At 37.8% G+C, this 25,670-nt stretch overlaps 1 protein-coding gene across 1 annotated transcript in view; it reads right to left on the bottom strand.

Moving 5' to 3' along the window:
• The window catches only part of hlcs (holocarboxylase synthetase (biotin-(proprionyl-CoA-carboxylase (ATP-hydrolysing)) ligase)), a 141,014-nt gene that overhangs the window by 22,035 nt on the left and 93,309 nt on the right, over positions 1-25,670 (bottom strand). Inside the window, exon 7 of the mRNA XM_048603041.1 lies at positions 3,322-3,389. Within this exon, the coding sequence (XP_048458998.1) occupies positions 3,322-3,389 (68 nt within the window). The remainder of the gene's footprint in view (positions 1-3,321; positions 3,390-25,670) is intronic.

Below are 25,670 nucleotides of genomic sequence, written 5' to 3'. Positions count from 1 at the left end.
TTGTTTCATTTGAACATGGACTGCTTCAGTTTCTGAGGAGTCACGAATAGTGCTGAACATTGTGCAATCATCGGCGAACATCCCCACTTCTGACCTTATGACAGAGTGAAGGTCATTGATGAAGCAGCTGAAGATGGTTGGGCCGAGGACACTACCTTGAGGAACTCCTGCACAGATGTCCTGGAGCTGAGATGATTGACCTCCCACAACCATCTTCCTATATGTCAGTTATGACTCCAACCACCAGAAAGTCTGCCCCTGGTAACCATTGATTCCAGTTTTGCGAGGGCTTCTTCATACCACGCTTGGCCGAATATCAAGGGCTGTCACTCTCACCTCACCTCTGGAATTCAGCTCTTTTCTCCATATTTGAACCAAGGCTATAATGAGATCAGGAGCTGAGAGGCCCTGGCAGAACCCAACTGTGTGTCACTGAGCAGGTTATTGCTGAGCAGGTGCTGCTTGATAGCACTGTTGATGGCACCTTCCATCACTTTCCTGATGATTGAGAATAGACTGATGGGGTGGTAATTGGCCGGGTTGGATTTGTCCTGCTTTTTGTGTACAGGACATACTTGGGCAATTTTCCACATTGTCAGGTAGATAGTGCTGTTGTAACTGTACTGGAACAGCTTGGGTAGGGGAGTGGCAAGTTCTGGAGCACAAGTCTTCAGTACTGTTGCCAGAATGTTGTCAGGGCCCGTAGCCTTTGTAGTTTCCAGTGTCTCCAACCGTTTCTTGATATAAAGTGGAGTGAATCGAGTTGGCTAAAGACTGGTATCTGTAATGCTGGGGACCACTGCAGGAGGCCAAGATGGATCATCCTCTCGGCACTTCTGGCTGAAGATTGCTGCGAATGCTTCAGCCTTATCTTTTGCACTGGTGTGCTGGGCTTCTCCATCACTGAGGATGGGGATATTTCTGCAGCTTCTTCCTCCATTGAGTTTTTAATTGTCCACCATCGTTCATGGCTGGAATGTGGCAGGACTGCAGAGGTTAGATCTGATCCGTTGGTTGTAGGATCGCTTAGCTCTGTGTATCACTTGCTGCTTTCGCTGTTTGGTGTGCAATTAGTCCTGTTTGGAGGCTTCACCAGGTTGATACCTCACCTTCAGGTATACCTGGTGGTATACCTGGTGCTGCTCCTGGCATGCCCTCCTACACTCTCCACTGAACCACGGTAGATCCCCTGGCTTGATGGCATTGGTTGAGTGGGGGATATTCTGGGTCATGAGGTTACAGATTGTGCTGCAGTACAATTCTGCTGCTGTTGATGGCCCACAGCACCTCACGGATGCCCAGTCTTGAGTTGCTAGATCTGTGCAAAGTCTGTACCACAACACGATGGAAGTTATTCTCAATGTGAAGGAGGGACTTCATCTCCACAAGGACTGTGCGATGGTCACTCTTACCGATAATGTCATGGACAGATGCAACTGCAGCAGGCAGATTAGTAAGGATGAGGTCAAGTATGTTTTTTCTTCTTGTTCATTCCCTCACCACCTGCTGCAGACTCAGTCTAGCAGCTATGTCCTTTAGGACCCAATCAGCCCAACCAGTAGTACTGCTGCTAAGCCATTGTCGCATTGGACATTGAAATCCCCCATACCAGAGTACATTTTTTGTCCTTGCCATCCTCAGTGCTTCCTCCAAGTGTTGTTCAACATGGAGGAGTACCAATTCATCAGCTGAGGGAGGACGGGACGTGGTAATCAGCAGGAGGTTTCCTTGCCCAGGAGTCGATGTTGAGGGCTCCCAGAGCAACACCCTCCTGACTGTATACCACTGCGCCACCACCTCTGCTGGGTCTGTCCTGCTGGTGAGACAGGACATATCCAGGAATGGTGATGGTAGTGTCTGGGACATTGTCTGCAAGGTATGATTCTGTGAGTATGACTATGTCAGGCTCTTGCTTAACTAGTCTGTGAGACAGCTCTCCCAATTTTGGCACTAGCCCCCAGATGTTAGTGAGGAGGATTTTACACGGTCGACAGGGCTGTTTCCGCTATTGTCTTTTCCAGTGCCTAGCTCGATGCCAGGTGATCCATCCAGTTTCACTTCTTTGAGACTTTGTAGCAATTGGTAAAACTGAACAACTTGCTGGGCTATTTCAGAGGGCAACTGAGAGTCAACCACATTGCTGTAGGTCTGGAGTCACATATAGGCCAGACCAGATGAAGGTGGCAGATTTCCTTCCCTGAAGGACATTAGTGAACTAGATGGGTTTTCCCCGATAATCGGTAATGATTTCATGGTGATCAGTAGATTCCTAATTTTCCAGCATTTTTTTTTATTATTGAATTCAAATTCCACCATCTGCCGTGGTGGGATTTGAACCTGGGTCCCCAAAACATTAGCTGGGTTTCTGGATTAACAGTCTAACGATAATACCACTAGGTCATCGCCTACCCGCTATGCGGGTGCAGCAAACTGTTAGGAAGGCTAATGGAATGTTAGCCTTTACTGCAAGAGGATTTCAGTATGGGAGACGTGGTAAGACTGCACCTGGAACACAATGTGTTGTTCTGGTGTCCTTATCTTAGCAAAGATATTATTGTCATGGAGGGAGTGCAATGCAGATTGACCAGACGCGTTCCAAGATGGCAGACTGTCTATGAAGAGACACTGGGCAAAGTGGGTCAGTATTCTCCAGAGTTTCAAATAATGAGGTGATCTCATTGAAACTTACAAAATAGAAAAGCACATGAACTGAATAGGGAAACAGTACAATAATAGGTAAAAAGTATGCTATATCATTATATCCAATTTAGTTTCCATAATAATGTGTGTACTCATGTTTGGGACAGCAAGTGTCAGATGCAGAACTCAAAGGTTTCAAATGTGTTCCCAAACATTGGAAACTATGACTATGACTATCTCATTATTACAATCATGCAGCACAGAGGAAATTCATTCAGCCCATTATGCTTGAATTGGCACTTTGAAAGAGCTATCCAATTATTCCCATTCTATTACCTTTTTTTCTAGTGCCCTTCAAACATTCTCTTTTCAAGTATATATTCAACTCATTTTTGAAAGTAATTACTGAATCAGCTTTGCCATTATTTCAGGTAGTGCATTCCAGAGCACAGAACTTGCATCATTCAAAGATATTCTCACTTCCCAATGATTCCATTTGCCAGTTACTTTAAAATGTGTCCCCTAGTTATCGACATTTTCCCCAGTGTAAACAGTTTCTACTTAATTAATCCTTCATAATTTTGAACACTTTTATCCTGATCTAAATAGAAATATCTAGGTTAAACTACACTGATGTTTACCTTTTTGAAGATTAGGAAGGAAGGATGGAAAACTACCGACCTTTGCCTTGTGTTTGTCGAATTGCAACGGCAATTAACCCTACTTCCTCTGGAAATGAAAGCATCAACCTGTGAATTATGAGAAATGCACTCAACTGAAACAGTCAATAGACATTGGAAGCTCACTAAAACCAGGACTATACCCAAAAATGTAAATTTAAGCAAAAATCGTTTTGAATTATGGTTAAATTTGGCAAATTTAGCAATTAACAAAATCACAATTACATTTTCCTAACAAATACTCACTCACTTCAAAACAAAATCCAAAACCACTGCTTAATTGGTTACCTGCAGTTTTCCTTTAAGGATGTCAAGGCCAACATTTGTTGCCCAACCCTAACTGCCCTTATACTGAGAAGTTTGTTGGGTCATTTCAAAGGGGCAGTTAGGAATCAAACAGACTGCTGTGGGTTTGGAGTTACATGTAGATCAGACCAGGTAATGATGGCAGACTTCCTTCCCTAAAGAACATTAGTTAAACAGATGGTTTTACAATTTGTTTCAATCAAGTTCATGGGACTAGATTTATATTCCAGAATTATTAATTGAATTCAAATTCCACAGGCTGCACATGATGGGTTTTGAACCAATGTTCCTGCAGCATTGCTGGGCCTCCAGATTACTGGTCCGGTGTCATTACCACTACTCTACCACCTTTATGTTATTACAGAATAATAACTGTGCAATCATTACAAGGCAATAAACCCACCCATTTAAAAACTCAACATGTACCATCAAGCACAGAGACTCTCATTGCTGCCAAAATATATCTTCTGTTAAAACAAAAGATTGTACCATCATATATCACCACAATAATATTAAAATACATGTTGAATTTCGGGGTCCAGTCTAATCTTACAGGTAGAGAGTCTAGCGCAGTGAGGAAGTAGAGTACTGTCTATAACGCGACCTGCCCTCACCTCCCATCATACGTGCAAGTTGTTAATAGATTTCTTGTCATTAAGACTGAGACTACCCAGCAGCTATGTCAGCTGCATCCCTCGTTTTAGTAGCGCACTGAAGCAAATTGTCCCTAAAGCTTCCCCTTACCCTAGCCCTAACCTATTCCTTCCAGTTTGTTGCTCATCTCCTCTCAGCTGTCTCCAAGCTTACCTTGTCCATGACAGCCACCTGTTGCCTTGATCCTATTCCTACTAAACTGATTTCCCTTCTTGGTCCCAAGGGAGCCAATGTTTATAATGGTTCTCTCTCTTCAGATGTTCTCCCTTTCTCCTCTAAATCTGACATCATCGTCTTTTTGTTCATAAAAGTCCCCACTATCCTCACAAAGTATTGATCAATCTCCAATCTGCCCTTCCTCTCCAAAGTACTTGAATATCACCTTGCAAATCCATACCTATCTTACCCAGAACCCTGTGTTTTGGATTCCTTTAATCAGCTTTCCCCTGCCACAGTTCCTAAGCAGCTCATATCAGTCACAAATGACAGCCTGTGAGACCGTAACAATGCAAACTTCCGTCCTTGTCCTTCCAAATATGTCTGCAGCCTTTAACACAGTTGACCACGCCATCCTCATTTGACATCTATGCACTATCATCTAACTGGGTGACAGCGCTCGCTCCTTGTTCCATTATCTACCTAATTGCATTCACAGCATCACTAACAAAGACTTCCCTTTCTGCTCCACACAGTTATCACTGTGCCTCAAGGATCTATCCTTGGTCTGCTCATATTTCTCATCTACATGTTATCCCCTCAATAACATCACCCAAAAACACAGCATTAGTTTCCACATGATCATTGACAACGGCAGCGCCAACCTGTTACCACCTTTCTTGGCTCCTCCATTGCTGATAAATTAGCAGACTGTTTTCCCAACATCCAATACTGGATAAGCAGAAGATTTTCCAGTTAAAAATTAGAAAGACTGAAATTACGATTTTCAGTCCAGTCTCCAAATCCTCCTCCATGGCAACTGGCTCCACCCTTCTCCTTAGTAATAATCTGAAACTAAGATCGAATTTTCATATCGTATTTGATCCCTAGATGAGCTTCTACATTCATAGCATCACTAAAACTACCTATTTGCAGCTCAAAAACATCGTGCAACTTCACCTCCATCTCAATGAATGTCTTCATCATCTCTGGATTCAAGTAGTCCAATGACCTCCTGGCTAGTCTCCCACGTTTTCCTACCTGTAAACTAAAGGGCATTCAAAACTCTGCTACCTTCATCTCACCTTGCAACAGGTCACATTCACCCATCATTGCTACACTGCTCCCCAGTCAAGTAATATCCTTGTTTTAAAATTCTGACCCCTATTTTGAAATCCTTCCATGGCCTTGCTTGTCTCTGCCTCAAAAGTTTCAAACAGCTTCACAATTTTCCAAGATAACTGTCCTCCTCTAATTCTGGACTTTTGAACATCCTCAATTCTAATTACTTTACTATTGGTAGCCACACCCTCTGTTACCTAAGCCCTAACCTTTAGAATTTCCTCCTTTCCAATATTGCCTCTTTTACCTCAACTTTTGATCATCTGCCCAAATATCTGCTTAGGTTGCTTATGTCATATTTTGTTTCATAATCTCCTTGTTAAAGATACTATATAAATTGTTGTTCAATGCAATACCAAATTTTGAAACTGATACAGTATCGTATCACATTTAAAGATGCAAAAGAGTTTCATATGATGAGACAGTTCAAGTGCAGAAACTGATTTCTTTTTGCATAACAACAAAGAAATTAATGACCATGTAATCATAAACCTAAAAAATTTATTATTTTTCATTGGAGTATCAGCTGTTACAGGAAACATTAATGTTCATGGTTGCCAAGTGGTTGTAATTTGAATTTTCGAATTGGGAGAGACAAAGCAGAGGCCCAGGCCATTGTTGCAGCTCCAAATTTTGGCCACTAATTTGGGTAGTGATTCTTCAGATTATTGTGACATCCCTATGTCCCCAACACGATTTAGGGCTACATGCTCATAGTCCTGTAATGTTCAAAGGCGCTGGTGCAAAGAAAGACCAACTCTTATAAGACAATGGCCAACAGTTGAGAATAATGACTTTCTCATACTATTTTGCTGGATGTGTCATCACTGTAAATCCGTCCCAAGAATTTCTTTGCAAAATTTAGGCCATATAACATATGAATGATCACTTAATTTCAAGTAGGAAAATAATGGTGTTCTGTAGCTATTTAGCATTCCTTGCCCATCCTTTCTTCCCACCCTTGGGCCTTCATCAAGGCAAGAGAGTTTTTACTTGTGCACATTACCTAGACCTACAAACGAGTGTACTCTTCTATCATGAACATAAAATCAAGTACTGCTTCTTTATGCTGCCTGAAATATCAAGGTTCTCACACAGCCAGATAGTTCCTCAACTGTAATTGGCTTAACTCAGTAATCTGATATTCATTGATATTCTTTAATTGTCAATTAAGGTAAATCTCATTCACAATCTATTTCATTTGTCAGGTCAGACAAGGCTGTTACAAATGTTCTTAAATAGATGTCAGTAAAGATAGCTTTGTGCTGAGAAGTTACATGGATAGAAATTGGATTATTATTTCACACAAAACTAGTATACAAACATACAAATCAGAAGTAGGAATAGGTTAAACACCTCCTCCAATCTGCTCCACTATTCAATAAGACCATGGCTGCTATGATTGTGCCTTCAAGTCCACATCACTGCTTATCCCAATAACCTTTTGCCCCATGGCTTATCAAGAACTAATCTACCACTGCCTTGAAAATACTTAGAGGCTCAGCCTCTATTCCCTTTCCAGGATTAGAGTTTCATAGACTCACAACCCTCCCAGACTGTCTTAAATGAGGGGCTCCCTTACTTTTAAGCAATGATCCCTAGATGCAGATTCTCCCACAAGACAAAAAATCCTTTCAACATCCATCCTCTCAAGACCCCTTATGATCTTAGATGTTTCAATCATGTCATTACTTACTCTCCTAAACTCCGGGGAATAATGCCTTGTCTTTTCCAATCTATCCGTATTAGACAACTTTATTAGTTTATTAGTCTAATAAACTACCCAAACTTGCTTCCAATGCAGAGATAGCAAGAACTGCAGATGCTGGAGTCAGAGATAACAAAGTGTGGAGCTGGAGGAACACAGCAGGCCAGCATCAGAGGAGCAGAAAGTTGACGTTTCAGGTTGGGACTCTTCTTCAGATGCACTTGCATTTTTCCTTATATGAGGAAACCAATAAATTACAGGGTAATCCAGATGTGATCTCATCAATGTCCTGTACAACAGAAGCATAACATCCCTTACTTTCGTACTCAAGTCCCCTTGCAATAAATGTTAATATTCTATTTGCTCTCCAAATAACTTGTTGTACCGCCTTGTGTGTGATGTTCTGGGTTCCCCAATTGTTGAGCATGTGAATATTTGTAGATTGTCCACCAACATTCTCAAGTAGAAATGGCATGGCTGCTGAACTTAGATCTGATCCACTGATTGCGGGCCAGCTTAAATCTGTCTATTGCATGTTGCTTCAGCAGTTTGGCATGCAAGTCCTTTGTTTGAATGTATCAATTTAGTGTATTCTGAAATATCACCTTCCACATCTGTCACTGTATCTTTGTTCAATTCCCTTAACCTAATTTGTCAGTTCACTTCAGTGATCTGTTTCTATGTCTGCATGAGTTGAAAAGTTTTGAACCCACTCTTCTTTCCTTCAAACTTCTTGGCTCCAAGAAAGGTTGTTCTAAGAAATTATCCCAAAACATTCCATGAACTCATCATCCATGATCCCTTTGCCTATCTGATTTTTCCTATTGAGTGTACATTGAAAGCTACAATTGAAATTATAGACGAAATTATTGTGGGACCTTGATAAACTCTCATTGTCTCCTCCCATATACTCAGTCTTACCACATGGTTAGTTTTAGGGGGGCTGCACACCACTCCCACAGGTGATGCCTTGCCAACATAATTTCTACCAAAAACATTTCTCTATCCTAGTTTCCTGAACTTAGGTAATTGCTCTCTAATCTGCTAACCCATCATAGCGAAGATGTTAGAACCGATTATTAAAGATAGTATAACAGAGCACTTCGAACTTTTCTAATTAATCAGGCCGGAATAAAATTTTGTGAAAGGGACACCAAGTTTAACCAATTTATTAGAGATCTTTGAGGATGTAATATTTGCTGTGAATAAAGGGGAACTGTTAAATGCACTTATTTAAGATTTCTAGAAAGCATTTGTTAAGGTGCCATCAAAATTTATTGCTGCAAATAAAAGAACATCATGTGGGCATAACATATTAGCATAGACAGAAAATATAAAACACAATAAACATAAATGGGTTATTTTTTGGTTGGCCAGATGTAATGAGTGTATGCCACAGAGATCAGTGTTGGTGCCTCAACTTTTTGCAACTTACATAAATGATTTGAATGAAGGAAATTAAGGCCAAATTCGCTGATGACACAAAGATAGATAGGAAAGTAGATTGGTCAGAGGACATAGCAAGCTACAAAGAGGTTGAAATTTTCTTCCTGAAAAAGCAGTGGAAGCAGAGTCTCTGATTATTTTTAAGAGACAGGTAGATAGGTTGTTGATAAGCAAGGGTGTGAAAACTTATCAGGGGTAGGCGAGAATGTGGAGCAATTAGATCTGCCGTGATCTTGCTGAATGTCACTGGCACCTTCATGGATCACAATGACTGCATTCTCTCATCCCTTCCTCAATAAGTTCCTGTCCAGCCCTGAGTGGATGTTCCAAACCCTGGAATCAGGTTGCCAACATAGCCAGCTGGGTTCCTACACTTTGCTGTAGAGAACGGCATCAAATGCTCAGTAGCAAACCAGCTATACAGTTTGCAATATCCCTTCCCAATATCCTTACTCCTAGTGGAAAACCACTTACTAAAATGAGTTAAGTTGGAAGTGAAGTATTCCTTTAACGCAATCATTTATTACATCTTCTCATCTGTGCGATGAAACTATAAAAGGATTTATCCTTTTGTTAAACATCAGTCAAGCTAAAGAATAAATCCCTACTATGAAGTATGTTGCGCATTGAGCAACATTGCTGCAAGCATACAAAACAAAAATAAAATTAGTTTATCTCCCATATCTTTGCACAGAAATACTCCATCTCTATCTGCTAACTTGGCCAATGTCTTTAAACTCATTGCTCAACAAATACTCCATGAGGGGAAATAGTCAAGATCAGGTAATTGCAGCATTTAGAAACATCTCAGGTCAACGTGAGGAATTTGTATCATTGTAAATTTTAGGCTGCAGGTTGACTGGATTCTTTGCCTCTTTTAAAAAGTGTTTAAGATATAACAAAGTGTGACATTTGAACTAACTTGCGTTGCATACATACATTATAGATCTAAACATCATTTTCAAGAACAAAGGCACTTTTATTCACCACCTGTCACTAATTTTGTCATCTTTTATCCAGCAGTTCACCTTCAAGAGGAGTTAACTTTAGATTTTCTGAGATTTGCAGTTCAGCATCTCAGACTATACCAATAGGTGATCCCTTGTTCTTCCTCTCCCAGGGAAAGGTGTCACTTGGTAATGTGTTTCTTTAGCAACAGAACAAGACAATCTTAATTGTGGAACAATTTTATGTGGCTTGAAGTTTCCACTCACCTGCACTATATTTTCAATGCAATTCAACCAAAAGTCACCTTGACCAGAGGACAAAGATCATTGAGTTTTCATCACAAACTTTATTCATTACTTTGAGTTTCCATAATCTTTTCCACTAGTTTAAAAACCATCATTCTCAAAGTGGGCACCACCAAGACCCCAGGATATATTAACCACTATTGGGTAGCTCCGCTAACAACGCTTTTGAAGTCCTTGCGGAAGCTCTAAAAATTAAGTTTCTTCTTGTGGGCATGAGGACATTAATATGAATGCTTGAAAAGGTTAGCTGTAAAAATTGCCCTCATTAATTAAGAAACTGACTACTGTGCACTGATATAACTAGTAGATAGCTCTGTATAATTTTTAAAAGTAATTTTCAGCAATTTAAAATCCAGTTATCCATAGGCAATACATTATAATTTTGTTTAATAGATTGTTTGGGTGATAAACCCATTTTTTGCTGTTGGCAAACTGCAGCAAGTTACTACTCTTAAGTTTACCTTTATTCACTCAAAGGATGCAGGCATCAATGACTGGGCCAGCATTTATTGCCCATCCATAGTTGCCCTTGAGAAGGTGGAAGTGAGCTAGCTTCTTGAAACACTGCAGTCCACCTGCTGTAGGTTGACCCATAAAAGAAAGGGGATTCCAGGATTTTGACCCAGCGACAGTGAAGGAAGGGCGTTATGTTTTGAAATCAGGATGGTGAGTGGCTTGGAGGGGAACTTGCAGGTGATGGTGTTAAAGCTAACATATAATATCACAAACTAAGTTTTAAATATCTTATCACTCAATTTCATAGGTGATTATGGACCTAGCAATATGCAAATTAGTTTAAGCAGAAACTTCTCAAAACAAGTGCAATTTCTTTCCAGATTATAGCCACAATAGAAATACTATCCCACTGAATTTAACATGCACCCTCCCATGACTTGTACTGACAAACAAATAGATTTATTTAACAATAAAAGAATAAGTGAATAGTAGCAACAAAATAATGCAGTTTCTTGTGACAGTTATTAGGCTCAATATATTGTGTAAACAGAAAATAACAAATAGTCACAACTTGTCCACTGAACTATATATGCCAGTTTTCTCCCAATGTCCCACTAACTGATGTGTCTAATTTCCAACATCTCATATAGACTATCTAATTTTGAACCTGCCAGGTTAAGAAATAATTTTTCAAGAATCAATTGCATCAAACAAATTTGAATAACAATCCATTATAAACAATTGCCAAACATATAATTGAACAGTTCTGAGGAAGGGTCACCGGACCCGAAACGTTAACTCGGTTTTCTCCTCCACAGATCTGCCAGACTTGCTGAGCTTTTCCAGCAACTTTGTTTTCGTTCCGACATTATTCGCTATTGACATACGAAAGCCAGGAATGTACGAAATAAACAAAATTGAGAAAAGGGAAGCAAATTCTAATTTAGTATCATTAAAAAGATACAGGCACAGGTTTTGTAATTTGTCATCAAACTTGAAGATCCAATTATTCTTGTGAAATTTCAGATTTGAAGACATTTTGGATTAAGTTACTCTTCATTCTTGGTATTCTGTTCACTCCAGTAAAAAGGCACAGACAACCGAATAAATGTGTCAGTTTAAATGTTCCACATACATCATAGAGAAAATCACCAAAGAAAGTGTCTCTCCTTGATGTATTCACATTGCATCTCTAAAACATCTAAATCATAATATTTGTTCCTATAAGTGTTCTTACAATGCATATAAAGGTTCAGTAGCTTTATAACAAAGATAGTTGTATAATGAGAATGCAATATATATAAACACTGCAATGGTAATTTTTACAGTCATGTAGTGCACAAATGGTTTTCCGTTGTTACCATCCTAATTCTGTGTTTTAATTAAAGTTGACTTCAAATTAACAATTTACTTAAATTGCTTTAATAGCTGTAAACTGTCCTTTCATCTCTGGGTTGATATCTAGCCCAGGCTGATTGGATGCAAGACTTATTTGTTTAATGAATGAAGTCACTCTATGTGTCCTGACTGTACAGGTCATAAATGAAATAAATTTAAGCCCACTCAATCTGGTGATCACAATGCAAAATTATCCTGAATTCAGCATTAAGTAGCAATTTTGTGCTGTGTCAGTCACTTCTGGCTAAGAGAAGCATTATCCAATGGACAGCATCAGTGCTGAAAATATATCAGATAAAAACAAATTAATATTTTGAACTCTGGAGAATAGAAAACAGGAGGGACCAAGTTGCATGGAATGAATAATCATGTTTGTTTTCTTAAATGGCAGCAATCATGATGAAGGACACAGAAACAAGTGGTCTACAAGTAAATAGTGCTAAAGCAGAAGTTCAAATACATAGAACTCACCTAGGCATCTAACTGATCGGGTCATTAGCCCTTAGCTAACTGTACCTGATGCAACTTGCTCATGATTTTCCTTGCACATTAATGAAATGGAACAGATAAAAGTGATACTTCAAAACTAATTATGTGCCATTTGGTGGCATTATCAAAAACTGTATTACGTTTAGTGCCACAGTTATTGCAGTGTGGGCACTTCTTGCTGGAGCTGCTTTTGACATGGGATTAACTTCTAGAGGAATGCATTAGTCATGCTAAGCAGAAGCAAGCTTTCACTGGCCTGATAGATTGCACCACACTTCAAATCAGAAAACCCTTTTATTGACAGCTTTTCATTGAACGCCTAAGAGCATTAGTGTATTTAGGAGGTAGATGTGTTGTATAGTCCAAAGCTGATCTCATATTCACATTCTAAAATTAATTCAATACTGCTTTACATGTTAATCCTTACAGGATTGATTTTGAGGTCACAACAGTGCAGCAGTGGAAGATGAGAAAAAGCACTTAAAAAGTGACTCATTTCAGATCTCATTCCCCACATTGACTAAAGTGCTAGTGTCCTTTCTTTTAGACAGTTCGCTGCACAAGACACTTTCACTATCCTATAGAAAAGATTAACTCAGTAGCAAGATAGTAAGTACGTCATCAAAATGAGCATGACAGGCTACAACAGTATTTCAAAGTAAAATATCTGTTATCTCCTCCAGTTCTGAAGGCTCTGCATTCCTCCAGTTTGGCTTCTTGTGAATCCCAACTTCTTTCGAACCATCACTGATGGTTGTACTTTAAGTCATCTAGGCCACAGTATAAATGCAAGCTGATGTTCAATTACAGCTATTTAATACTATGGAGTATTATTCATTCACATTCCATTGCATCTCCAATATGGAATTATAATAACAATGTTAAACCCATTTCTATGCCAGACCAGCATTTTAGGGCATCTTTTACCTTTCAATTGGACATTAAAAGAAATTACATGGAAAAAAAATATTGTCCAACCATTGTGGCTTGGATATTGGTGCGCACACAGAAAATATATCAGGCAATACCACAGTGCTGCCCAAGGACAATCAAATGTTTGCATAATCTATGCACCTCGATAAACTATGAAATGCCTGACATTTTCTGTATTATCTTCCTCCAATATCCTCATTTAATGTCAACCTTCTTAACGTTAAATCTACGTCATTTCCATCTTTATTTGTCCGCCGCTTAAATGTATTGTTTGAGCTTGCAATTGCTTGCTCTAGGCCAACTTGGTGATGCTAATTTAAAATGTTTGTCCACTCAAGTACAGATATAAATTATTGTATCTATGCACATGCACATAGCCTACCAGAAATTTCTGACTAGGCTCCCACATAATGAATGAATACTTGGAAAGCAGCTAATAGGAATCTCATATAAATTAACATCTGAGGGAGGACAGGAGAAACTTAGAGGGGAAAAGAGAGTCAGTAACTATGCTTGTGAAGTCAGCATAACAATAATAATAAACAATAATTCCTAGAAATTAGCAAGAATTTGAAGACAGTTTTGCCATTCTCACCACTTAATTGCTTTTTCACTTCAGTCACTTAATGTTAGAGATTCTTCTTTTGTTCATCCTGGACTGATCACATTTAAGCTACGTTGCGACCTGGTGTATTAATTTGGTTCTTGTGCAGGAGACCCTTTAGCTTTGCATAGATGTTGTGGACGATGGTGCTTGGCACCGATTTTCTTATTAAACTTCAGCTTTGTGTAAGAGGAATTGCAGAGGCCAGCTGGGCCTCCTGCCTGCATGCATCAAGAGTTAATTTTAAAGGACATACAGTCATCATGAACAAGTGCAGAAGGTTCTCTGGTGGTCCTGCCAAACAGCAAGGGCTCTTAATTAGCAGCAGTGCTCAATCAGACTGCTTAACCTGGTGGAGCTCTGGGAGGTCATGCTCCTGCCTGCTGCACAGGCACAACAGCAAGCCACAAAGAACTGACAGCAGGTTTTTTAAATGCATCATTAAATGTGCCTTTTTCTACTTGTAACTCAATTTATCATCAGCATTTAAAAGACCAATTCTATGCTGCGCAAAATAACAGTAAAATAATTTTTCAAACTGGCATCCCTAAGAAATCGCGCAGCTCGTGAACTTGTTCGGACAGCTGGTGATATTTGATGAGAATATTCTTAACTACACCAGGGCTCTATACCTTCAATTGCATTTGTTGCACTGACCACATTTACGTCAGAATACAGGCAGCTGTAAGTGTCTCTGTAAAGCTTACATCTTACGCTTCAGTATTCATTGAAACAATAACTTATTTGCACTTTAAATAGCTGCACAATTAGTATTATTCAAAGCAGTTGTCCTGGATAATAATGAAGCAACATAATCAATGCTGTACCTTAAACCTCTGTTCTAGTACAGTCAAGAAAATTAAGTAATTTTTTTTTCAAACTGCTTTCTTTCTAACTTGCAAGAGACGAATGCAAGTGATTCTCATGAAGCCAAGATGGTCAAAGTCAAAATTCTTTGGAATGGGGAGCAGGAAGAGCAGTGTTTCAAAGATAGCACACTTTATTTTAATATTTTATTTTTAAATATATTACCACCAAAACATGGCTGAACTTACTGCTAACCGACTCGTTTGAGAAGAATATGAGATGTAGGAAGAATCTTGTGAAAACTTAGCCTTTCTATTGGTAATACTGGATTTATAAACTGCACTGAGGTATTGACTTCAAAAGTTAGAAGTAGAATCACACTAAATTTGCAATAAAATCTAAAGTCAATATTATTGGAAACTCTAAAGCCAACTAGAGCACACCACACCTTCAGATAAAATGGGTATGAGAAACACGCATATTCTGCACCACAGAAGTTCTGTCCAATCAACATTCAAGTGCAAACCCTGCAGGTATCTGGTTTAATATTGTGACCAAGCTCAAATCACGGCATTCAGCAATTAGGACCAAAATTAGGATGAAAAGGAGACAGATTGATGAATCAACTCAGCCTTTCTACCTCTGTATTCATAACACAGTAAAATTAAACTGACGACCTGCCATAGTTACTCCAATACTTTCTACCCAGAGTTTTAAATAATCAATCCCAGACTTCGTAAATTAATTCCTGACACTGGTTTTGTATCTCAAACTAAAGACTTAACAATTTATTAAATACCCAATAACTTTAGCAGAGAAAAAAATTAAACAAGATAATCTGTTTAACACCTAAGCTTTTTAAATTTGCAACATTTGTTTTCAGTCCCCTTCACACAAAAGGCAGATAGACAGACAAACAAACAGTTAAGGGATAAATGAAAAAAAGTAACAAAACTGGTCAGATAACAACTGGCTTTCACAATATTTTGTTTGACAGGCATAGATGGAGACTCCTTGGTTGCTTTTCTGGACCCGCTGATCAGGATCACCTTCTCAGTTCACCCAAGTAATACTTCTAACTCAGCTTCCTACTCTCCAGGCTTCCAATCTTGGTGTGGAAGATAGGCAGGGAACTTTCAAATCTTCATGCTGTGTTGTCAACAGCCAAGCTCCTTTTCTGCCAGAAAACACAGTTCAACCACAACTCCAGCTCTGGGTCTGCCCTAATAGACTGAACATCTTTTCCCAAAGCCTCAATTACCATTCAACATCTGCCATTTACTCGAACATAGAGTCTCTGCAGACTTGCCGGAACCAATTCCTAGCTACTGATCTTGTTACTAATCAACTTCTGCTATCTCCTATCTTAAACACAATGTTCTTCCTCAGCTCGCTGTATCTGTAGGAACGCTTTTATTCAAAACTCAGCCTGCAATTAACTTCAAGGCCTGGCTTCACAAATAAACACAGCTCATTTTATCATTTCTTTTCCTCTTATCACAAGCTGCTTCAAAGTCCACAAGTCATCTTCAGCTCCAAGCCAAAATTGATAAAGGAATAAAAATAATTAAACATCAGCGAGCGTTCTAACACAGACTTTTAATTATGATTTTTAAGCAACCTCTTTGGACATGTTTTGGCATACCTCCAGGGCAGGTGAGACTTAAACCTGAATTTCGGATTCCCATGCAGAGTGTTTAAACAGATGAGACACTATACTTATCAGCCTTTTGACAAATAGCTTCCAAAGTAGATAACTATGTCCAATAAATAAATGTTAATTTGTTTAAACAAATAGTAAGGAAGAACCTAAACAGAGTTCAAACATGGATAATTAATTGGTTCCCTGTATTATCTTACATTAAATGCATTTTATTCTGCAACCAAGATATGTTAAAGTGCATAAATGTATTGAAATGATGACTTAATTTTTTTGTTAATTTAGAAATGAAGCTGATTTGACAATTGAGGAAGAACTGAATCCTTTGATCAGAATTTTACAGTTCCTTGCATGTTTTGTTAGATGGAAGGCCTGTAAAATTTCCTATGTGGATTTCCCCCCTCCATCCAGTCTGCAATTTTACATAGTTGGCCCGCCCACTCCATCCTCAATGGAGGCTATTAAGTAGCCAACTATTAGCCACTTAAGGGATTGCTACCCAAATGGAGGACAATAGTTCCATCTCCAGCCAATTGACACTCCTCCTGCTATGATTGGGAGGTGAAATCCCTGCCAAATCTTCCAGTGGCCATTTGGAAACTCTGCCATCTGAAAAAGCCTGCTCTTTGTTCTTGTGCTTTTGAAGGGTTCATGCTCATTATTTAACTTACTTCTTCTCTTTCAGATTATAAACAGCCTGCTGTGCATTTCCAGTATTTTCTGTTTATATTTCAAATTAATAGATTGTCCTGTAATTATTCGTTGTTTCACAATAACGTGAACATTATTACCATTTATTGCAAATTCCATTGCAAATGTACAGTTATGTTTAACAGGATTGTGTGGTCATTTAATGAGTAAAGTTAGTAAATTAATAGGCCAATTCATAAATTTTAGATTCCATGTTAAAAAAAATTAAATGACTGCTTTTTGTTTTCATTTTTTAAAATAGCTTTGATATCCGACAGTGCAGTATGTTAATCCAATTTAGTCTAATTTTGTTTCCTGTACTTTTGCAAATTGTGCAATAGAAGTTGCAGCTTTTAAGATACTGAAAGAGATAATGCCATACAAAGTTGCAGCATAATGATTCAAAACTAATTAACTATATAAGCTCCCAAAATGTACTAATGTCATCAAGTGGAAATTCAACCCTAAAGGTTTTTCCAGTAAGGAGGAAAAGGTGATGGCAAAGTAAACAAAATTATATCCCAAGCAGTAGTTGGTGAATTATTCTTAGTTATGACTGGTTGATAGTACCAAAAGCATAACACTTCACATAGATATGTTAGTACATAGATGACTGCATATTATTTTTAAAACAAATCCAATGGTTTTCTGGAATTTCAATGTAAATTTTCAGAGATGTCAGTAATTTGTTTTTCAAATTTCACCTTTCCATCAGCCCAGAGTGCAGGTGTACATATGTGTACCAGGTGGCTTCACTGGCTCAGGCATATCTGCAGAATCAAAGACAGATACATTTCTAAGGACATTTTGTACAGTGCGGTAGCCACAGCCAACAACCAGCAGGTCACCCAAAGCCCCGCTTCAGGGATGTTTTTGAGAAAGTGACATGAAGCCCCTACACATATCATTGGAAGACATTCGATGATAATAGGGCTAAATGTCAACACCTCCTGACAGCTAACATATACCATCACAATGATCGGTCTATGGAAGCATAGCAAAAGGTACCAATGCCAAAACAGCAACAGAACAACACTTGATGCAGCACCTGTGGCACAATCTGCCTCTCAAGGATTGACCTCTTCAACCATCAGCAATGGTGTTCCATATGAAGACATCCAAACTGAAATGGATTTGTTTGCTGTGCATCTATCACATTTCTTGGATCAATACAGTGGACAAACTATGACATCAAAGCAATTCAAAATATAATATAATGTTCATAAATCCCCTAGTAACACAAAAACAATAATATTTTTCTATAACGTATCATTCATATGACAACCCATACTCTAATAAGGATCTATGGTTTCCTCATTAATACATGAGATATAAAAGACTCTCTCTAGAATGTATTGCATGTTAAAACATACTTCTGTTGTAACAACGAACAGGATTTTTGCTAAATATAATTCAAACATTGTAGCGAAGTATCAATCATATAATCTAACCATGTGAAGAGCTATAAATCATGAGCGCCTATTTGTCTAAAACTCAGTTAATGATATTTAATACATTGCTAAAATATCCACACTCTAGTAGTTAGATGGGTATTTTATTCACTAAAGAATTCAGTTTCTACCTTAATTTAGTTATTCACAAAATCAATACAGTATATAGTTAATAGCAGCAACATTGAAATGGTTAACAAGGACTCTCAGCTTGTTGCTTTAATTGCAGCATTTTGTCCTTATACAAAATTCCTGAAGGTTATCGTCTCTCCAACTTTTGTACACATGCAATAAAATTATAAAATCTATCTGGTTACCACATGTCAGTATGTTATTAAAATATTGTACTCAAGGAGTCCTTTTTTAAAGAAAAATCATCTTGATTGAGTTGTCAGCCCAGGGAGGTTTAGAACAGCAAGGGAGACGGCTGCGTTCTCTGACCTCTCTATCCCGAGGACTAATGCAGTAATGTTTAGTCTGTTCTATTGACACAGCCCTTTGCATTATAAAAGGTTTCATCAGCTTTTCTTAGGAGGGAAATAAATTGGAATTCTTTGTAAACTGTTAACTAAATTCAGAAATGTTAAACTAATCCTGTGGGTACACACATATCAGCCTGAGAATACCACAGATTCCTGATTTTTTTTTGCACTTTAAGCAGATTTGAACATCGGTTTAAAATAGCAGAATAAACTAATTTCCCACCAGCTCTATAAGCTGCAGGTCCCAATTTTACTTCTAAAATCAATGGCAAGATACCTTCTTTAGACACAGCTGTGAATGTAATTTATTCTACAACATAATCAAGATGTGCCATGTTAAATTGTACAGATCTACGAACTTAGAAAGTGAAACCACCCAGTCTCTGGGTCTTTAGATTAAAGCTGCCATTAGAGGAAATATAAATAAAATGAGGGTAATATGAACCACATGATGCTTGTTCTGCTCCAAAGTGTTAAAATGATGGCTTGAAGCACTAAAAGCCTTCAGAGGGAAATAAGAATTAGAAAAATGAAACAAATAAAGGAAATAAATTAGCGCTCATTATCAAATGCAAATTTCAGGACAAACTCTTAAAAGGTCCGTGACACAAGTAGCCTCTTGACTAATATAGTTAAAACTCTGTTCTTTTGACGGAAATCATCATATCTTTACACTCTCCTTAAATTTCTGCTATGGCACTTCAACTTAAAATGATCATTATGAAGTATCAAAGAGTTGTAACACAGATTCTCATTTTGTACTGGGTAAAATAAGTAGAAACAGAAGGAAAATTATGCAGGCTGTAGATACAAAGTTTATTGTTAACAATATTAATATCCTACAAGGCTGAGACAACGGAATTTAGCAGCATTGGAAATTGAATTGCTCTCATATATTGAGAACACACCGCAATGTCAACGCACTCATGATGGCATTAAACACATTGAAAAGTCAGTGTGCTTTTTCTTAAAACTGGACCTCTAACAGTTATTCTGTAACTTTAACTACAATAAATGTCAACAAAACTGGAGACAACGGTGATTTCAAGAAAACATCTTAAAATCATGTAACATTTGAGGGGGAGAACATGGCACCCTCTAACAACAAATTGTTCCAATTCTTGAAGCCAGTAACTCATCATAGATACAGTTCCACAAGTGCTACTAATTCTGCAAAAAAAAAGGTAATTCCTCAAATATGAGACTATTCGTGAGTATGACATGCTATTTTGACCACTAGGCATTAAAACAAGGCCCATTAAGTCCTTACCCTACATAAACATACTTCCCTCGAAGCTTCACTGGCTATGATCAGAAATGAGAACCTTGGCTGATATCTTGCTTCCTAGCCTGGAGACATTGAGGTCAACTGCACTGCTTGAATGCTACTCAGTCTGTGATGAATGAATCCTGCTGGAAAGTGCACATAGAACATCTGTTAAAAACAGAAGCAGGCTCAGTTGTAACACCCTGGTCTCATAAATAAAGAGTAATGACCTGGGTGAGGAACAGGGGAACTATCAGTGATCTTGGAACCATTCTCCAACAGTCAGCACTTTCAGGAGACTAAGAGAGAAAAGGGAAGGAATTTGAACATTAAGAAACAAACCAAAGGAAATCCAAGTTTTTGGGCACCAAGTAATAAATGTGAAATGATTTAGCACTGAAAAGGTTTATTTCCAAATGCGCTGTAAGGATTTACTTTGCTATTTCTACTTCTATCTCTATCACTTCATGGTTAGTTCTTGTGGAATAACCACAGCACATGAATATGCTAATAACGATAAAAAGTCATTGGAAAACGCTGCAGAAAATTGTGTTTTGAATGCTACAGAATCATTTACTACTGTGTTCTGACTTACAATTTACGAAAACAAATGTTTGGCAAACCACTCTTAAATACACTCACAAAATGTCACAAAGGAACTTAAAAATATCAGCAGGAAAAACAAGATTCACTGCCAAAGTTGAGGTTAAGGCTACATTCTGTAGATGTGTGTGCATGACCGTGGGTCACATTGCTCCTGACCTACAATTACAAAGTACATTAGGTAAAATACTGATAATATTTTTCATCATACAGGAGTGAATCAAACCATTATTTAACACACACAAGAACTGCAAGCAATTTTAATAGTTCAGAAACTGCTTATTTTGGATAAAAACGAAACAAAGGACTGCGCAAGAAACATAAACAAAAAATTACAAGTAAAATGAGATTACAAGTTCAACCCAGGAGCAGTTAAATCAGCTCCAAAAGTCAAATTGTATTTGGATGGTAGAGTCGCGCACCTGATGGATAATGGTGGCTACAAATACAAAATTATCAGTATACCCACAGGGTCCAGCTCTAAAGATATATGCTAAAAAAAATGAAAATAGACACAGAGAAGCAAGCACAGACCCAAGACTATTAACCCTTAAAACAACAATTCTAAATTATGAAGCCCCCAACCTGCAGCAGCCTTAAAATGAATAAAACACGTTTTGTATAAACATATAGAAAAGTTCAAGAAATGAATATTTGATGCAACTTTAAAGATGATGAGAATAGCTTTGTTAAACAAATGTAAGCTTTAAAAATGTAATGATAAAATGTTCTTTCAAACTAAGGGAACTGCTGGTGCCATTCTCTTCACTGGGCTGTGAAAATACAGAATCCAGATAATTTTCCTTGGATTTTTTTTGTACAAAATATCTTTTCCAATAAACACAAAGAGCCATTGATGAAATTAATATCAGACCTTGCCACTAAATTACATATTCCCTTGACCTGACATTCATTATTTTCCTACACCACTTGGTACAGTGCTGAGTATTTTTTCAGAGATGCACAGCTCGATCACATGATTCCTGTGGACCCAGTCTGTGAAAATTTACTTTGTTAGACGTTAACCTTTAATATATTCCTGAAAAACCATAAGCTAATTCTTGGCAAAATAACAGCTGCAAGTCAGAATCTGAATCTCAGTGTTTAATTGGGAATGGCACTGAACTCTTCCAAAGGATAATTTCCATTCCTAACTGAAGGAAACAAAGGAAAAATAGCATTCAACTTCACTGCTCAAGCAACAGTTTTGTTGGTATCAAGTTTGATGTTTCTAGGAAGGAATAAGCACACACTTCCAATCAAAAAGCAAAGACAATGTGGCTGTGTGAAGGTAACATTGATAGAAGCAAGAAGAAAAAACATATACACAACAAAATTTCAGAAGTAAAATCCCCTGCAGTTGCATTTCATGAATAATGTTAGAGTCTAATGCCCTGGCCAAAATACAAAAATTAAATTAAAATTACAAAAACAATGAAGCAGTCCTACTTAGCACTGCTGTTATTTTTCAAAATTATTATTATGCGGTTCGGATTTATGAAGTTCAGATCAGGTATAAATTTTAAAATTTGGATTAACATTTAAAATTTAAAATGTATTAGTACAGATTGGAAATCCCAAAGTAAGATCATTACAACAGCAAATCTAAATTTAATTTACAGAAGTCTTGTAAAATTGTGTATTAGAATTCATTTTATTGGGAGAAACAAAACCACCATGTGCAATATATAGTAACAGTTTTCAGGTTTTAAAGAATCATTCCTATTGCAAAATTTTATATTTCAAAAACGACACTGGAAAATGCAACAAGTTTTTTCAAGTCAATAATGTCTATAAACAGAAATTCCTTGCTTTATTCCCCCAAAATAGGTACAAAGAATATATTTAATACTCATTCTTCAGGTGGGGGAACAATTATTCAACCTTCCACTTTTTTTAAGAAAACAGAGATCATTTTGCCCTGAAGACTAAACATACCATTCAGATAGTGAGAGCTACTCATTCTGATGAAACACATGGTGAATATCCTTCGAGAACAATTTTAGAACAGTTAATAGGAGAAAAGTAATAACTGTGCAAGCTGGTCTCTGTTAGCTGTCAACATTCATTAAGTGCACTGCTCACTCTCAATTTCAAACAAGCAACATTGTCTGGGTATAAAGTTTGGCAGTGACAGGCACTCCATGCAGTCTACTGCTCTCTTGCTCTAGCATTATAGCAATCATCTATTGCAGAAAGTTGAAAGGCCAAGTGATTTTAGTTATTACAAAGAGTCTACTTCCACCACCCTACATGCTGTTGATTATTCTTTAAGCAAGTGAAAGAGTTCAGAAAAGATTTACAAAGATGTTGCCAGGATTGGAGAGTGGGAGAGGCTGAATGGGCTGGGGCTTTTGTCCTTGGAGCTTCAGAGGCTGAGGGTTGATCTTCTAGAGCCTTACAAAATCATGAAGGGCATGGATACGGTGAATAACCAAAGTCTTTTTCCCAGGGTAGGAGAGTCCGAAACTAGAGGGCATAGGTTTAGGGTTAGAGGGGAAAGGTTTAACAAAGAGCTGACAGGCAACATTTTCATGCAGAGAGTCATGCATGTATGGAACGACCTGCCATAGGAAATGGTGGAAGCAGGTACAATTGTCATTCAAAAGGCATCTGGATCATGATTAGGAAGCGTCTAGAGGGAAATGGGCTAAATCCTGGCAAATGGGACTAGATCAGTTTAGGATATCTAGTCAGCATGGACGGGTTGGAACAAAGGGTCTGTTTCCATTATGATTCTATGATTCTATGCGACTCCTGAAATCTCTCCAGAACTTGTCTTTCCAATTTAAACTTTGCTTTGCAGTTGGCATTTGACTTAAAATAATGCTGGAGTTTTAAGTTGTCTACTCAACCTCTGGGCCTGGAGCCTAATACGCAAATAATTTATAAATGAAAACTGCCAAGCCCCAGCAGCAATGCAGACAAAGATATCAAGTATTATCCCAATAATCAGGGTTACAATGGCAAACTACAAAAAACACATCTCCTCAGCTTTGAAAGGAGTTGGAAAGAAAAGACTATATACAAGTACATAAAGGATATACAATAAAAGTAAATGTAGAATGTTACGAATTAAATGCCAACCGTAAGACAAAGTTTAAATGTAGTAAAGTTACGTTCAGTGGAGTTCAGATCAGTTAGATTCTATTGAATTACTCAGATAGACCACAACGACCTTTTCTGAGCCTGTACATCCTGGTGTGTCCAAGGTCTCTTTCAATTGTATATATCTTTGTAAAATTGCCTGTCATTCAAATTAATGGGAAAAAATAGGTCAGAAGGAAAGCAGGCATGACTTTCTTTTAAGTGAATCATTTTTGAATAGAATTTTACCCAGATTCTCTAACAAATTCAACATCTATTGAACTGAAGTCATTTTAAAAATAAAGCCTTGATTACCAATCTAATAAGTGTCAAGAAAAAGGATTCCAAAACAGGCAAAAAAATACCAATTCATGCTGGGTGGGTAGGCTGGTTGGAAATGTTGATATTTCAGTCAAAATTTTTTCACAATTTTTTAACGTAAATTTAACAATGAAAACCTATCCTCGTCACCTATCTCTCCGTAATTTTTTAACATAAGGGACTACTTATTTCATACTCTCCAATCAGGATTTTTCAGGATTCTTGCATAAATTCATCACCAAAAAATCTATTTAGCTGGAGTTATTTACCCACACAGTTTTAGCGATGCATTTATTTTGTACATCCTGACAAAAGTCATCACTGTTTAAAATGCTTTTTTTGCTAACAGTTTTCAAGTTAATCATGCACTTATATTTGAATGGAACAAGTGTTATAAAACAGATATGCAACATCTGTTTACAATTTAATACAATTGCAATTACACTGCACAAGGTCAATTTGGTCAATTGAGTTTTACATCAAGATCTGCTGCAGTGGATTTTTTCAGAGCATACTCCCTTTCATAGCAACTGCAATCCAAGTACACGTTGTTAAATGTCAGTTTTAATTGAGACTGGCAAGAACAGTTGGACTCATACCCATGATGATTTACCCAAAATATAGTATTGTTACTTTGTTAATTAAACTTTACAATTTTTTTCAAAACTTGTTTGGAAAATAAGAATACATCACTTCAAGCAAAATGAGGCAAGAATAATGTGACATCTGACCTTGCACGTTGGCTAAGAAATTGAAATAAGACTATAAAGAACAAAAATTTAAGACATAACTCTTAAAGTAAAATGGCCACCTTGACAAAGTGCATCATCATCTTTGATGCACAGAAGTATATTAGTGGCAATAATAGCATGAATCTCAGTGTACATAAAATTGAGGCGTGGCAGAATGATGGCTCTACTAAATTATTATCCAGATAATCAGTTCCTGTTCTTAGTTACATCAGTGTATGCTTGACAAGCATCAAAGTAAAAGGTAAAGTCTCCACAGTCCTACTGAACCATACAGCTCATCTTTCATTATAGACAGACAACTGGTGGTGGTTTGACCTGAGGGTCAACATGCCGAAGACAAGGGGAGAGGTTGAGAAGGACAGTCCTTCATGGTAACCCCATACGGTGCAGGAACGGAACCCATGCTGTTGGTATCACTCTGCATTGCAAATCGGCCATCCAGGCAATTGAGCTAACCAAGTTAAGTGGACTATAAGAAATTAGGTAGGAATGGGCCTTTCGGAAAATTTAGCCTCCTCTACTATTCAATAAGATCACAATCCCGATGGCACCCTATTAGTTTGCTAACCTGAAAATCATCCATTTGTATCAGAGATAGTAGGAACTGCAGATGCTGGAGAATCTGAGATAACGAGGTGTAGAGCTGGATGAACACAGCAGGCCAAGCAGCATCATAGGAGCAGGAAAGCTGACGTTTCGGGCCTG

This window comes from Rhincodon typus, chromosome 11, assembly GCF_021869965.1.
Source record: "Rhincodon typus isolate 14 chromosome 11, sRhiTyp1.1, whole genome shotgun sequence".
NCBI classification, from domain to species: Eukaryota; Metazoa; Chordata; class Chondrichthyes; order Orectolobiformes; family Rhincodontidae; genus Rhincodon; species Rhincodon typus.
The sequence above is the reverse complement of the archived record's forward strand: the minus strand, read 5'-3'. Positions and strand labels throughout refer to the sequence as shown.